Here is a 17,054-nt window from a genome sequence, read left to right as displayed (position 1 = left end):
CAATATATGTCCTATATGCTTTAATTATACACAGCAACCCCTTGAGTGGGATTCCATCAAAAGCATTTGAAACTTACACCGTGCCACATCCGCTGGTTCTCACTTGCCTAATCTACTGTTACATCCTAGAAAATTCCAGTCGATTTGTTGAACTTTATTTTCTGCTTCTAAACCCGTGCTAACTTTGTCCAATTGCATCATTTATAATGGTGTCTAGCATTTCCCCCTCCACTGATGTTAGACTCAATCGTCTGCAATTCCCTGCTGCTTTTCCCCCCTTTTAGTAGTATGGTTAGTTTTGCCTTGTTCCAATTTGTTGAAACAGTTCTTGAAGCTAAAGAATTTTGGACGATGACCACTTAATGGTACCTCTGGCCAATCAGCCACAGTAGAAGTTGACACAATTATGTGTAGCCTTATAGCTTCGCATATTTCGCTCTTCTGAAAATGTTTGTGGGGCTATTACTGATTTTGTTTGACAAATCTAAGTATAGATTAAAGACAATCGTAATTATAGTTGTGTCTCTTTGGCAGGTGTCTCTAATTTCCTCTCTAATTCAGTCTCTTACATCAAATGCTGCTGGTGCCTTTAGATAAACCCCACTATTTTTCCAAATAATTGATGTAGATAAGGCAGATTTGTAGTTACATTTTATCACTATATATCAGATATAACCATGTGGTATATAAGGCCGAACGACCAGAATTTTAAACGTTGCATAGGTTTAATGTAACTTTTAAACATGTGCCAGGGTTTGTGTCTACTTTGTTTTGGAGGTTTATCTTTGAAGAGTTCCTAATGAGTAATGGCCTTGTTTATTTATTAAGACCCTTCATGTGTGCTGATGTTTTCTTTTCCCTGGTTGACTTTTTACATTTCTTTAAATAAGGTTTTGTATATTGAAGCTGTTTGGCAAGACAAAAGGCAGTATACTGTGCCCATTGTGCAAGAACAAACTTACCAAGAGGTAGGTCAGTGCTAAGGTGAAGAGTATATCAAAACTTTTTTTTGTAAGTTAAAAAGCCAAAGCCCTAGGTTAGTGGTTTCCTGTGCAGTTATAATAAAGTCCAGTGCAAAGTGGAGGAACATTTTTCAGCATGGCACTTTGCAGCCAACAGGACTTGATATGTATTTCTCAAATTTTGTATAGCTCGCTCTTTCTCGTCGTATCAGGACTAGCCATTTTTGCATGTCATCCTTGTTTCCATTCACTTTTTATAAAGTCTGGTCTGCTGGTCATGCCCCATTAGGATGCACTATACAACGTTATCTAGACTGCACGCCGTCACCAACACTTTGCCCAGTTAATCGACCCTCACTTCCCCTGAATGGCTATTATTTTAACCGATTGGAGATATTCTTTTTGTACCAAAATAGTGCTTCCCCCCACCCCCTCTTAAACTGATTCTAGCTTTTGTTCTGATGAAGAAGGGTCTTGATCCTGAAACGTGAATGTCTTTCCCCAAATGAAAACCTGATTTTCCAGCACTTTCTAATTTTATATTAAATTTCTAGCATCTGCAATGTTTCCTAATTAATTTTTCCAATCTTCATTAGGTCTGTGCATGGAATATAATAGGGTGCTTTGTTTTAATTTTATTCCTAGGTATCCTTTGACTACAGTTATTCATAATTAGAATGACTCTTTCTGTATCCTCCACTTCAAATCTTGAATGTAACATCTAGAGAAATTAATTCAAAAAACTATGTTGCTCATTCAAGAAATACTTTAATTTCATCATGACTATGATTAATGAAAGCTCATTGACTGAGACAATTTGACTCGTGTGAAGTCATTGTGTATTCTAGCATTGTTTCTAAGGTAGACACAAACTACTGAAGTAACAGGCAGCATCTCTGGAGAGAAGCAATGGGTGACATTTTGGGTCAAAACTCTTCTTTGGACATATTTAGATTCCTACACATTGCAATGTTTCTGTTGGGTTTATGTGTACAGTGCCAATGATTTTACTGAGAAGCCACCACTATTTATGGCTCTCGCTTTAGCATTCACTTGAGAAGAGGCTGAAGTAAATATTTGTGCATTTGGTTGATTAATGGGTCTTAATGAAGGAGGCACAAAATATTGCAGGTGTTGGAATTTGCAGCAAAAGTGGAGAGCTTTTGTGGGGGGGCGGGGAGAGAGAGGAACGGGACCCAGTGGGATGAGTGTGCTGGAGAAAGGAGGCAGTTAAGAAACAAGGTGTTCAGTAATAGGGTGGGAAGAAGGCTGTGCGAGATGACCACAGTGGATGGGAAGAGAGAGAGAAGGGGATAGAGAATGATAATGGAGAAGTCCATGTTAACATTATACTGTAGACTGCACAGACTGAATGTGAGTTGCTGTCCCTCTAGTTTGTTTGGCCTTGCCCTGTCAGTGGAGGAGGCTGACGACTGACAGGTTGGCGTCAGAATGGGAAGGGGATTTAAAGTGGCTATTAATTGGAAGATCCAGGTGGCCACAGTGGAGTGGGTGCCCAGTCTGCATTTGGTCTCTGATTTGGAGATGGCCATGTTGTGACCGTTGAATGCAATGCATTGAGTAAAAATTGATGGCTGCTGCTGTGTTTTTAAATGTTTGCTTTTTATTTCCCTTGTAAGTTTTCTCTGTGGTTAATATAAAAGTTATGTAATTATCATTTATACTTAAAATATCTAGGCTACAGCCACATTCATTGTCCTGAAGGTAGACACAAAATGCTGGAGTAACTCAGCGGGTCAGGCAGCATCTCTGGAGAGAAGGAATGGGTGACGTTTCGGGTCGAGACCCTTGTCAGACTGAAGAAGGGCCTCGACCCGAAACTCCAGAGATGCTGCCTGACCCGCCGAGTTACTCAAGCATTTTCTGTCTACCTTCGATTTAAACCAGCATCTGCAGTTCTTTCCTACCTATACATTATGCTAGAGATAGCTCATGATGGACCTAAAAGTATTTGTTAAATGTTACAATTAATTTCAGGAGTCTCCAGGAAAGCACTCGATTTAAACAACTTGCAGAGGGAATTGTGAAAACAATTCGTGCGTTTGAATTGGACACGGGTTATGAATGTAAGTATCTAATTTTATTTCTCAACATGCAAAAGCTGTACTGTATAATTAATGTTGGTGATAGTGTGTATTCAGTATTTAAATATTTGTGAATTATATCTCCAGGCAGGACAATGTGCAAAAACAAAACACCACTCAAAAATTTAAATGTTTTTTCTCGCAGCAAAAATGCAACGAGTGAAAACGGTGTTCGGTGTTAATGCAAATTAATTTTGTGTTCCAATTCACAGGTTAATATCCTCAAAGATTGCATGAATGGTGTTAAATGCCAAGTGCTAACCATTCAGGTGTTAACAGCACAATCCAATTCCATCCTTATTGAATATTTGACAAGCGGAAATAATTTGGAGCTTTGAATTGAAATTATGGGCAGTCTGTCACTTGAATTTAGTGCACTTGACTTTGTACCAGTAAAGCAATTGTACTGCTGTAAAGAATTCTATTGTTTTTATTCCATGTGGACTTTTTTCCTGGTCATTCATTATTGACCCTGTCATTTATTACATTTGGCGAAAATTAGGATAATAGTTTTTCTTTATTGCATTGGCTGTATAACATGCGAAATTCAGCTGGGGAGTTGCAAAAAATTCTATTCGTGACATTGAGGCCTATTTCATTGATCGGCTTTGTTTCATTTGGGTGCCTCTCTTCAAACGCAAACCTGAAATTCCGAGACTATAATAATTTCAGGCACCAGTTGATTGTTATCTGAAACACAGCAAACATTCCTGTATACATTTTGCAGTGTTGGCTGAATATGGATTAAAATGTTCCTTTGAGCATTTCTAAAAATGAGTGGATGAGAAACACAATACATTTTTATGATGTCTTTCATTGCCTTGGGTTACCCGGCACTTCATGGCAATATTAAATTATTTTTATATGTACTAATCTAGTAAACCCAGCACCAATTTTTGTCCATGCAAATGGCTATTCAAGCAGGACTAGAAAATGTGTTTTTAATTAATATTGGCTGAGATATCCCTGAACCTCCTCGTTTCTCCCTAGAAATACTGCCCTGGGATTCATGTATCCACCCAAAGGATCAATTTAACATTTCACCTGAAGGATAACATCTTCACTAATGCCGCACACAACAGTATCCATTTTGTGGGCAGACTCTAGGAAGGGTCTCAAATCTATGCCCTTTTTAATTCTGGGAGAACATGTTACCAGCCTTTTGTGCTTGTGGAGAAAGCTTTCAAAAGTGAACTGTTTTAAATGTGCTGATTAAATGTGGTTTTATACATATAGTAATTGGTCTTTTTTCTTCTGATGCATCATTTCCACTAGTCTCCATTGATGACTCTCAGAAAACAAGACCGGCTGAGATCAACTCTTACAAACAGTTATGGAAAGATGACAGCAGTGCCCAGAGCAACAACACCCCACAGACAATATTAGCTGCTGGAGTCTCTAAAAGTCGCACTTTGGTACTGCAGTAATCTGTTTTATAACTAGTGTTATTGGCCTGGAAATTGTTGGAGCAGTGTCTCTTCGCAAGTGCTGTGAATTGGATTTATTTTAAAACCGCCCCTTCAGGCAATATTTTTCAGCTGCACATTGCTCTCCTGAATATAAATAACAATGGTCCTGTCTCCTTAGCCATTAAAATATTATGGACCTAATGGAAGAAAAGTGCAGATCGGAGAAGAAGAAGAAAGGGAACCTCCACCATGTTATAATCAGCATAAATTGAGATATCACATATTTAAAATACCCCGTTGAAGCTGTCTCATCCGTAAGCTCTATCAATGCAAAACAACAATCATCAATTTCCGTGTGAGATCCTTGTACATTGCAAATACAGCAATATTTTGTCTTAATGGGGATGGTTCTTTTAGCTGTGAATTGTAGATGTCACTGAAAAGGCTGGCATTTAGTGGCCTCTTCTAAATGCCGATTCCTTCCTGCAGTGAATGTGGTGAAACTATTTCCCAGGGTATGGTGTTAGAGATACTCCATTGTTTAAGCTCAGTGGTGAAGTAATGGCAATATACTGTATTTCCACATGCTGATAGTGTATGGTTTGTGTGAGTAGGATTCCATTGTGTGCCCTATCCTCCACCCTCCAGGTGGTAGTGTTTGCAGTTTTGGGATGTACTTTTGAAGAAGACTTGGTGGGTTGGTGCAGGTGATGCTCCTTTAACTATTGTGTGCCAATAATGGAGTGAATGGATGGGATGTTCATCTAACAGGTTGCATTATTAGGAGGCAAGTCACTCTGCTGAACACCCAAGATGTTGCCACTGTATTTGTGTAGTTGATCAATGTAGTTCTACAATATGCATATAGATGCAGTGTCCTGCATAATGTTTGGGACAAAGACCCGTCATTTATTTATTTGCCTCTGTACTCCACAATTTGAGATTTGCAATAGAAAAAAAAATTCACATGTGGTTAAAGTGCACATTGTCAGATTTTTATTAAAAAGCAATTTTTATACATTTTGGTTTCACAGTGTAGAAATTACTGCTGTGTTTATATATAGTCCCACCATTTCAGGGCACCATAATGTTTGGGACACATGGCTTCACAGGTGTTTGTAATGGCTTGGGTGTGTTTAATTGCCTCCTTAATGCAGGTATAAGAGAGCTCTCAGCACTTAGTCTTTCATCCAGTCTTTCTATCACCTTTGGAAACTTTTATTGCTGTTTATCAATACGGGGACCAAAGTTGTGCCAATGAAAGTCAAAGAAGCCATTATGAGACTGAGAAACAAGAATAAAACTTAGAGACATCAGCCAAACTTTAGGCTTACCAAAATCAACTGTTTGGAACATCATTAAGAAGAAAGAGCACTGGTGAGCTTACTAATCGCAAAGGGACTGGCAGGCCAAGGAAGACCTCCACAGCTGATGACAGAATAATTATCTCTATAATAAAGAAAAATCACCAAACACCTGTCCAACAGATCAGAAACACTCTTCAGGAGTCAGGTGTTGATTTGTCAATGACCACTGTCCGCAGAAGACTTCATGAACAGAAATACAGAGGCTACACTGCAAGATGCAAACCACAGTTTGCCAAGAAGTACTTAAAAGAGCAACCACAGTTCTGGAAAAAGGTCTTTCTACAGCAAGGTAATTCTACAGCAAGACAATGATCGCAAACATAAGAATATAGAAAATAGGTGCAGGAGGAGGCCATTCGAGCCAGCACCGCCATTCATTGTGATCATGGCTGATCGTCCCCAATCAATAACCTGTGCCTGCCTTCTCCCCATATCCCTTGATTCCACTAGCCCTGAGAGCTCCATATCTAACTCTCTTAAATCCATCCAGTGATTTGGCCTCCACTGCCCTCTGTGATGGAATTCCACAAATTCACAACTCTCTGGGTGAAAAAGTTGTTTCTCACCTCAGTCTTAAATGTCCTCCCTTTTATTCTAAGACTGTGGCCCCTGGTTCTGGACTCGCCTAACATTGGGAACATTTTTCCTGCATCTAGCTTGTACAGTCCTTTTATAATTTTATATGTTTCTATAAGATTCCCCCTCATCCTTCTAAACTCCAGTGAATACAAGCCTAGTCTTTTCAATCTTTCCTCATATGACAGTCCCACCATCCCAGGTATCAATCTCGTGAACATACTGCTAAAGCAACAAAGGTTTTTCAAAGCTAAAAAATGGTCAATTCTTAGGGTGGCCACATCAATCACCTGATCTGGACCCAATTGAGCATGCCTTTTATATGCTGAAGAGAAATCTGAAGGGGACTACCCCCCAAAACAAGCATAAGATAAAGATAGCTGCAATACAGGCCTGACAGCTCATCACCAGAAAGGACACCAAGCTACTAGTGATGTCCATGAATCGCAGACTTCAAGCAGTTATTGCATGCAAAGGATATGCAACAAAATACTAAACATGACTACTTTCATTTACATGATAATGCTGTGCCCCAAACATTATGGTGGCCTTATGGGGGACTATGTATAAACACTGCTGTAATTTCTACATGGTGAAACCAAAATGTATAAAAATGGCCTTTATTAAAATCTGACAATGTGCACTTTAACCACATGTGATTTTTTTTCTATTACAAATCTCAAATTGTGGAGTACAAAGGCAAATAAATACATGGTGGATCTTTGTCCCGAACATTATGGAGGGCATTGTTTAAATTTTTTGGTGTTTATTATGGGTTTTTACAGAGTAATATGTTTACATACCTATAATGCTGTTGTAAGTAAGAATTTCATTGTTCTGTTTCGGGACATATGAAAGGAAAACAAAATTAGAGGACATTCCTTTTGGAAGGAGATGAGGAGGAATTTCTTTAGTCAGGGTGGTGAATCTGGAATTCATTGCCACAGAAGGCCATGGAGGCCAACACAATGGATATTTTTAAGGCAGAGATAGATAGATTTCTGATTAGTATGGGTGTTGGCGTTATGGGGAGAAGGCAGGAGAATGGGGTTTGGAGGGAGAGGTAGACGTGATGGCCTAATTCTGCTCATATGACCTTATTATGAATTATGTAATCAGCAGTAAACATTCATTCTTATGATACATTGGAGAACAAGCCATAGATGAAATAGCCAAAGATAGTTAGGCCTAGGGAAGAACTGCCATGATTTAACTTTAATGCTTCTATCAGATGCATACAGTAACTAAAAGTTTACATGGCCATTTTGTCAGTCTTTTATTTTTGAGTGGGCCTTGTGTAGTCTTTCATAGTTGATGGTAAAATTAGAGATTTGAGGTTGTGGCTAGACAAAATTATGACAGCCTAGAACCTGGTTGCGACTGATGTTATTTGGTTGCGACTGATGTTATTTAGTAACTTGAAAAGAACAGCTTTGAGTTGCTTAATGTTCTGTGAAACATTCCCACTCTACAAAGGAAAAATAGAGACTATCCTCCATGTAACGACAAATTTGTCTCCACATGTTAGTCTGGATTTTGGTTATGGTGGACAAAATTGTTGTAACTCAAGGCCCTGTCCCACTTACGTGTCCTTGGCACGCAAATTACGCATCCTCGTCGTTGTGTTGAGGCGCACGGGCATCTGTCCCACTATGAAGCGCGGAGGGGTATTGAGTTTGTGTGCGGTACCGCACGGCGCTCCGAAAATTTGTAGCAAACAAAATCTTCGCACGCCACCGGCCTGTCGTGTAACTGACGGCCAAAGTGGGACAGGCCCAAGACCCTGGCGCGACGCAACGTCTCACCACCAACAGCAGCAGAAGCAGGCAAACCGATCGCTGAGCTCGGCCTGTGGCTCACGGCCGTTGCGGTCCGGATCCGCCCCCAGTTCTACTCCCAGAGCGGGGCCAAGAAAATTGAAGATAGACGCAAAATGCAGGAGTAACTCAGCGGGACCGGCAGCATCTCTGGAGAGAAGGAATGGGTGACGTTTTGGGTCAAGGCCCTTCTTTCAGACTGAAGAAGAGTCTCAACCCGAAACATCACCCATTGCTTCTCTCCAGAGATGCTGCCGGTCCCGCTGAGTTACTCCTGCATTTTGTGTCCATCTGCAAATGACGTCAAGAGTTCCAGACGGCTGTGCAGACGCATGAAGTCGCGCGTGACCTTCGCGGGACCGTCGCGCCTTAACGCGACCACGATGTCGCGTAATTAGCATGCCAAGGACACTCAAGTGGGACAGGAGCTTAAGGCTATGGTCCTGTATAAAGAACTCTCAAGGGTTAGCAAATTATATTAGCACAAAATTACCTTTAAGAACTAATAGAAACAGCTAAAAGTGGTACAAAGCCACTGAAGGTTCTAGATTAGGATGATGGCAGTAAACACTAACGAGGCAATTTCTATATGGTACAAAAGTTCATTTGGTGTCATGTTAGCAGTAGTGTATAGTGTGAAATAAACTAACACTAAATGCAACAGTCTTGAAACAACATTCTCGACGTGCTCTTAGCACAAAATAGACGAGAGAAATCAAGTTTTACAACAGAAATCTATACACTGAAAAAATTACCCCCTTAATCAGCTATTGTGGACAACCGACAATAATGGAGACCATCGCTCCACCCCCGGGGTGGGCCGTTATATTTAGGGTTATCTGTATTGGGTTACTCATAATCTGCAATGCAACCAATTTGACAACTTTAGCATTCAAACATCTATTTTACTACTGAATTATTCTAAATGATAAAGATTGATTTCAAAAACAAAGTGTAAATTTAAAAAAAAAACGCTATCTCTTCCGTGTGATGATGTTTCCAATAGGCTGTTTGTCTGTCATCAAGCAAGTCTCAGTGTATCTTTTACTTATCTCACAAGGCACACTTTTATTGATTCAAGATTCAAGAGAGTTTATTGTCATGTGCCCCTGATAGGACAATGAAATTCTTGCTTTGCTTCAGCACAACAGAACATAGTAGACGTGACTAAAGAACAGATCAGTGTGTTCATATACCATTATATAAATATATATACACACATGATAAATAAACTGATAAAGTGCAAATAACAAATAATGGGCTATTAATGTTCAGAGTTTTGTCCGAGCCAAGTTTAATAGCCTGATGGCTGTGGGGAAGTAGCTATTCCTGAACCTGGTCGTTGCAGTCTTCTGGGCTCCTGTACCTTCTACCTGAAGGTAGCGGGGAGATGAGTGTGTGGCCAGGATGCTGTGGGTCCTTGATGATACTGCCAGCCTTTTGAGGCAGCGACTGCGATAGATCCCCTCGATGGAAGGGAGGTCAGAGCCTCCCTTTTTTTGTGAATGGTAGATACCATGAGCTTGTCTTTTCCCCTGTAATTTCTGTGCCATTATATTTGAGGACTTTTTTGTTGTTTTCTCATGAAAACTTATTTTACATATATCCTTTGTCACAGGTAGTGAGATTGTTTTATACAGGCTTTGCTTTTTACTGTTTAAGTGGTGAAATTCCCAACATTTTTGGCACTTGCTGATCAATTTTTCTTTTTTTTTCTTTTAATCAATTATATTTTTAAATGCTGTTCAGTCACAACCCCATGTCAACTGATTTGCATTTCATCAGTTTTTAATGTACATTTCTTGTGTCTCAATGAGGGTATTTTGAAAACTGAATTGAAACCATAGCTTTGCAATGTCTACTATGTATTTCTTGTATTGGTACCTTTTGGTGTTTGGAGATGATTTATTTACTTGATTTCTGACTAACGGGTATTACACCAGACACCAGCCAGTGGACTTTAAATGATATTTACCAGGAATACCAATCATTGTGATGTAATCACTGCAGGTTTAACATCATAATTATGATTGTTTACCAGGAAATAGCTGTATCATACACAACTTCACAACTTCTTAATTATATTACATAAAGAAATACTGAAATAACTGCTCTCTCATACAGAATGATTGCACTGGACGTCCTTTGACAGATGTTGTCAGAAGAGTTTCTACAAGAAATAAAAAGCAGAAAATAGATGCTGAACCTGTTTATGTTGAGATTGGTAAGCATTTTAAAGATCAGCATGATTTTTTTTCCCATGCAGTTTATTCTCTATTGTCTATTTGACTATGTCGCTGGATCCCCATCTCTTTCAACTTGATCTGGAGGTAAAAAATGTTGTGGCATTAAATTTCAACAATCTCAAACCTGCTGCCAGTGGCTTTTCCTTAATGCATGTGTATGCTCTGATGCTCAAAGAGTTCCTTTGCTACACTGATGTGAGTCATAAAGCAAATGTTTCACTAAACGTAATCAGTTTACAAATGAATGAACTGGCAACTTGCATAATTGCAGTTTGCTAGAGGACATAATTGCTGTTTGTTTGTTGGCTTGGGGGTACTTTCCTGTTTCTCTTGGGTACAGCAAGGAATCTGTCTTTCCTTATGACCTAGAGAGCCATTCGACTCATTGTGTCCATGTTAGCATGGAAAGCAATCCTGTCCCTCCCTTATTTTCCTACAATCTATATTTTTTGCACTCCCAACTACTCTTTTAATTCTGCCCGTTACAGGCTAATGGTGGTCAATTAATCTAGCAACGCTTTTTTTTTTAGATGTGGGGGAAAACTGCAGCACAAAGTAGTAACCAAGTGGCCATAGGGAGAATGTGTAAGAAGGAACTGCAGATGCTGCTTTAAACCAAAGATAGACACAAAAGGCTGGAGTAACTCAGTGGGACAGGCAGCATCTCTGGGGAGAAGGAATGGGTGATGTTTTGGGTCGAGACCCTTCTTCAGACTGGTTAGCAATAAGGAAACAAGTGATATAAACGGTGATGTGGGGAGATAAAGAACAATGAATGAAAGATTTGCAAAAATAATGATGATAAAGGAAACGGGTAAGCTATAGGGTGAAAATGAGAAGCTTGTGCGACTTGGTTGGGGGAAGGTTAGAGAGAGAGGGAATGCTACCTGAAGTGAGAAAAATCAATATACCACTGGGCTGCAAGCTGCCCAACCGAAATATGAGAAGCTGTTGGTCCAATTTGCGTTTAGCCTCACTCTGACAATGGAGGAGACCGGGGACAGAAAGGTCTGTGCAGGAATGGGAAGTAGAATTAAAGTGTCCAGCAACCGGGAGATCAGGTTTGTTCACGTGGGCTGTGCGAAGGTGTTCCGCGAAACGATCGCCCAGTCTGCGTTTGGCCTCACCGATGTATAAGAGTCCACATCTTGAACAACGGATACAGTAGATGAGGTTGGAGGAGATGCAAGTGAACCTCTGCCTAACCTGAATTGACTGTCGGGGTCCCTTGACACAGTTGAGGGAGGAGGTACAGCTGCTTGTCCCGCTGAGTTACTCCAGCTTTTGGTGTCTATCTTTGGCCATAGGGAGAATGTGCAAACTTCATACACAAAGTACCAGGAGGTTGGGATTGAACCCAGATCTCTACAGCGGTAGCACCTTGCTTCTCCCTGCACAGCAGATGGAGCAGTGTTTTATTTTGCATGGTAGTTATTCATACTAGTTGTATATTACTTTTTAATGTTAGATTTGAATATGCGTTCAATGCTAGAGTACAACTTAAATTTGATGTATGTTGTTATTGGAATGACGAAGGTTATTTCGTTTTGTGTTTAGTATTTGTCTTTTGTATTACAGATTCAGATTCTTCTGAGGAATCTTTGTTTAGAGTACATATTAAGGAAAGGTAAGTGAATCTACACGGATAAGGAGTTGTGTAAATGTATCCTGACTAGTTTATGGCATTGTTTTGTTGGAGTGTGTTAGTGGGCAATCAGCCATAAATTAGAAATTGTTGTGAGAAATAAATTCACAAAATTTTCTTATTGAGAGTTGATTTTAGAGGCTTGTTGCCTGAATTGAATGCTTGAAATTAATAGTTTTCTATGGGAATTTATATTCGTTTGCAGTTGGGTTTCACTGAGTGTCATCTATTTGCGATTTTGAGGATTAGTTTCAACTTAACGTATAATGGTAGTTTTGAGCATGTAGCCGTTTCAAAAGTGAAATTTACGAAAATAAAATCCGGGATGGGGGTAATCAAATGACCATTTCTTGCATGGTCAAAAAAAATGATCAGTGCAATAAAATAATTATAAATCTTGCATTTTAACAAGGTATACGTATAAAAGAAATGCAACATAAAACAATATAAAAGAGATGCAACACGTCCCTTTACCTCCCCTCTCGACTCCGTTCAAGGACCCAAGCAGTCGTTCCAGGTGCGACAGAGGTTTACCTGCATCTCCTCCAACCTCATCTATTGCATCCGCTGCTCTAGATGTCAGCAGATCTATATCGGTGAGACTAAGCGGAGGTTGGGCGATCGTTTCACTGAACACCTCCGCTCGGTCCGCAATAACCAAGCTGACCTCCCGGTGGCTCAGCACTTCAACTCCCCCTCCCACTCTGTCTCTGACCTCTCTGTCCTGGGTCTCCTCCATGGCCACAGCGAGCAGCACCGGAAAATTGGAGGAACAGCACCTCATATTCCGCTTGGGGAGTCTGCATCCTGGGGGCATGAACATCGAATTCTCCCAATTTTGTTAGTCCTTGCTATCTCCTCCCCTTCCTCAGTCCCCCTGCTGTCTCCTCCCATCCCTCAGCCTTCGGGCTCCTCCTCCTTTTTCCTTTCTTGTCCCCACCCCCCCACCCCCGATCAGTCTGAAGAAGGGTTTTGGCCCGAAACGTTGCCTATTTCCTTCGCTCCATAGATGCTGCTGCACCCGCTGAGTTTCTCCAAATTTTTTGTGTACCTTCGATTTTCCAGCATCTGCAGTTCCTTCTTAAACACATACATATAAAAGATGTTTGTATTTTTGGGTACCACACTTCTATACCAATTATTGGTCATTCTGGTTCACCTCCAATGGGTGTGTTTATTTATTTATTTATTTTTAAATCTGTATGGATAAGATGTTCTTTCCAAATCATTCCTCTTTAAAATAGTCATTGGAAAAATGAATTAAATGACGACTGAAATCCATCGTTATAATTCTGGAGATAGACACAAATAGCTGGAGTACCTCTGCGGGTCAGACAGCATCTCTGCAGAAAAGGAAGGGTTTTAATTCTGGTTTCTTCCATAGGTTAACACTGCAGCAAAATACTGTGAATAAGAAAGCCACTCTTGAAGAAGAGAAATCAGATCAATGTGACAATGATGAAAAGTATATCGAGGAAAATAAATCAGAAGTATCTAAACCAGTGTTGGAGGAACTTTCATCAGAAATGGGTATGTTATGTCTATATTGACAACACTTCATACTTTTAATTATTTTTGCACAATGAAGTAAGTTTAATAACATGGTGAATCAATAAACAGTTGTGATTTAAGTTTGGGAATTAGATCACTATGGTTGTTAACTATAAAGACACTTCTTGTTCATATCCTTGGTTGACTTTTACTCATTCCTGAAATAATCATGTTAAAAGGTCCTTCCATTCGCTCCATGTCTCCTGTAGTTCCCACCTACATAAAGCCACAGAATGTTCTATGGAAGATGAATAAACCCGATTTTTTAATTTTCCCAGGACAAAATGGCTACAGTAAGAAAGAAATGACGATCTCCCTGATCTTGATAAGTGATCAAAACCTGTCCAAGGGAGGATATTGGATCTGATTTCACTAAAGAATCTTTTATTTTGTTAGATGCTGTATGATCCATCTATAAAAGTTCAGGATCCGTACAGACAAATCGGTTTGCACCTCAGCAGACCTGGGAATTGTGTCCACGTGGGTTGTTTACGGTTGTTTTGAGGGGAAGTTTATTTTCCAGCGGTATGGTTGATGGAGGGTAGCAAAAAAAGGGAGACAAAAAAGGATTGGAGGAGCTAAGTGGCACCAGAATAAGAACATGAACATTTTAGATGGGATCAGACAAAATTCAAAATGAGCCAAGCTGAGTTTTGGGTTTACTCTGTGTTCATTAACTGGAGTGTACAAAACATTGTTGGTGAGCTGCATGCACACTTATTCCTATCGAATGATAATGAGGATGAGCATATTAGTAAACGACTTCAGGAAGATAAGCTGAATGAATCAAAATTTTCAAAAACTGCCAAATTGGAAATGCAAAACAACAACAGGAAATGCTGGAAACATTCGGCAGGTCAGACAGCAACTGAGGAAGAAAAAAAAATATAAGATTTATTTATAAGAGTATAAGATTTATTGCTGAGAAATGCGAAGTGCTACGAAGAATGAGAAGCCAGAGGCACAATTCTAACAGAAGTGCCAGTTAAAGTGATATTTTCTTTTAGTACTAAATAACATTGAGGTTTCTTGTTTTCCAAAATAAAGGAATAGAATATAAGAAGAATTAGTTTTACCTATGGACATGTATATGCCTACCATTTATTTTGCCCAAGCACCCATTTTTTTCCCCCTTTTTATTGGGAGCCACTAATTCCTCAGACAACATTTGGCTTGCATTGATTAATTATACCTTTCTGCTAGTTCTAAGATCGCCAGAATTTGCTCCATTCCTGCATCTTTTTGGTGGAAATAGTTTCTGCTATTGAACATGCTCTTGATTTAAGTTGATTGGGGAAATTGATTAAAGTTTAAGAAAGAGAGAATATAAATTGTCTTCAGAATTTACTGGCGGCTGCACTAGTGTCATTGTAATGTACATAACTACCTCTTTCTAATGTTTCTTTGATAGCCACATTCTGATCAATATTGTACAAAAGTACCTGGGATCATTGAGCCATGTATTGATTGATGTTATGTAGAATTTTGTTTAATTAACTTCAAGGGCCAGGGTGATAATTTACAAACTTAATCTTTTTTTGGGGTTTTTTTAAGGACATTAATCAGTTCCTTTTTGAAATGATGACCAATTACTTGGGCTTATTTTTGTAGAAAGCATGCTACAAGGCCAATTGCTCAGGTTTTCTGTTTTTAAATTTTGGAATTGGTCTGAACAATAACACTCAAAAATATAGAAATATTGATTATGTGTAGGCTCTAATGTTGGATCTAAAACTTCTTTATTATTCTTATTGAAATCTCCCAAATTCCTGTGATCCCCAAATGTATAAATCCAGCAAAAGCTTATTTGGCATAATTTTGATTGCATGTGGCTTTAAACATTTGATTTGGGGGATAAGGCAAGGTAGCAAAATGGATGGTGATAAACTAAATCAGTCAGGAACCTTGGATAAGATAAATTTTGACTTTCAGAGGATCTTTAATACGCTGCTTAAAGAATTATTAAACAACATGAATCCCCATTTGCATTAAATGTGGCAACAAAACGTGGATTGCGGATTGGTTAATGGAGTAGGGTCATTTTGCAGTTAGGATGTTGTCACTAGATGGGTGCTCCAGTGATCAACGTTGGGGCCCCGGTATTTGCCACTCATTTGAATGAAGAGATTATGAGTACTTTATCCATGCTTCTTGTTGTTAGAAAGTTGGGTGGCCAGGCATGTTGTGAGAAAGACCAGTCATCAACGAGGATACACACAAAATGCTGCAGTAACTCAGCGGGTCAGGCAACATCTCTGGAGAAGGGTCTCGACCAGAAACATCATCTATTCCTTTTCTCCAAAGATGCCGCCTGTCCCGCTGAGTTACTCCAGCATTTTGTGTGTATCCCAGTTGATGTCTGATGCTCGTTTTTCGCCGGCACAGAGGGGGTTAACCGACGGCCACTGTTTAAGGCGAGAGGTGCAGCTGACGGTCCCCGGCCCGTCGGGGAACGGGTTCCTCGGGAGTTGGAGCAGAGTTGAGCTGGAGTTGGCGCTTCTTCTCCGCGCTAGCTGTAAGTCTGGGGCCGCCACTGGTCCGGGCCAGTGTCTGTCATTCCAGGGTCACCCCAAACATCTCCGGCCACCCCCAGACAGGGATGGGACACTTGGGAGGGGATGGTCCAGTAGCAATTAAACAGCGCTTGCAGCGCCGGAGACCCGGGTTCGATCCTGACCACGAATTAAACGCAGGTCGGTACAAACGCAGCAGCTCAGCTGCCGAGAATGTCTCTCCGCCGGTCCAGTCTCACACCCTGTCTCCCACTCGCATCTGCGCCCTCTCTCGCGGTTACACCCCGCTCTCCCGCTACCTGGCACCCCCGTTCCTCAGATTAAATATGTTTTTACACATAAATTATGACTAAAGATAAGAAAATGTTTCAAACGCAAGTAATGTTTTCTTATTCCAGTGGCAAACACATTAACGATTAAACGAACATAATAAATTATTTAACTTTTTGAATATCTCATAATTGCAGATTAATGAACTGAACTAAAACTGGGACTAAGTAGTGTGTGAACAGCAGAACAAGAAAGGAAGCTATTGAGTTGACAGAATTCTAGATTAATTCACTGGTAGAATAGTTAACAATTTATACACAGTTTATACAGCCAGCCTTCATTCGCTTTTTCTTTATCACAAATGACCTTTGACAAATCCCATGATTCCTTGCGTTTTTCAGAATACCAAACTCAAAATGACCTTTGACAAATCCCATGATTCCTTGCGTTTTTCAGAATACCAAACTCGTTTATTAAAAAATAAAATCGCTCGCATCAACAGACCACGCACGAGAGGTAGAAGTTAATTTTTTTTCAAATATAGATTTGCCACTGACTAACTTGCTCTTAAATATGCAATGAACTTCCTCAAA

The 17,054-nt window shown here is 39.9% G+C and overlaps 1 protein-coding gene across 2 annotated transcripts in view; it reads left to right on the top strand.

The window, feature by feature from the left end:
* LOC129710289 (breast cancer type 1 susceptibility protein homolog) overlaps nt 1–17,054 on the top strand; it is a 72,002-nt gene that overhangs the window by 11,947 nt on the left and 43,001 nt on the right. For both annotated transcript variants that reach the window (XM_055657181.1, XM_055657180.1), the window contains exons 4-9: nt 891–968; nt 2,961–3,049; nt 4,343–4,482; nt 10,361–10,460; nt 12,061–12,109; nt 13,512–13,657. In XM_055657181.1, coding sequence (XP_055513156.1) covers nt 891–968; nt 2,961–3,049; nt 4,343–4,482; nt 10,361–10,460; nt 12,061–12,109; nt 13,512–13,657 — 602 coding nt within the window. The remainder of the gene's footprint in view (nt 1–890; nt 969–2,960; nt 3,050–4,342; nt 4,483–10,360; nt 10,461–12,060; nt 12,110–13,511; nt 13,658–17,054) is intronic.

Source organism: Leucoraja erinacea, chromosome 27, assembly GCF_028641065.1.
Source record: "Leucoraja erinacea ecotype New England chromosome 27, Leri_hhj_1, whole genome shotgun sequence".
NCBI classification, from domain to species: Eukaryota; Metazoa; Chordata; class Chondrichthyes; order Rajiformes; family Rajidae; genus Leucoraja; species Leucoraja erinaceus.
The sequence above is the reverse complement of the archived record's forward strand: the minus strand, read 5'-3'. Positions and strand labels throughout refer to the sequence as shown.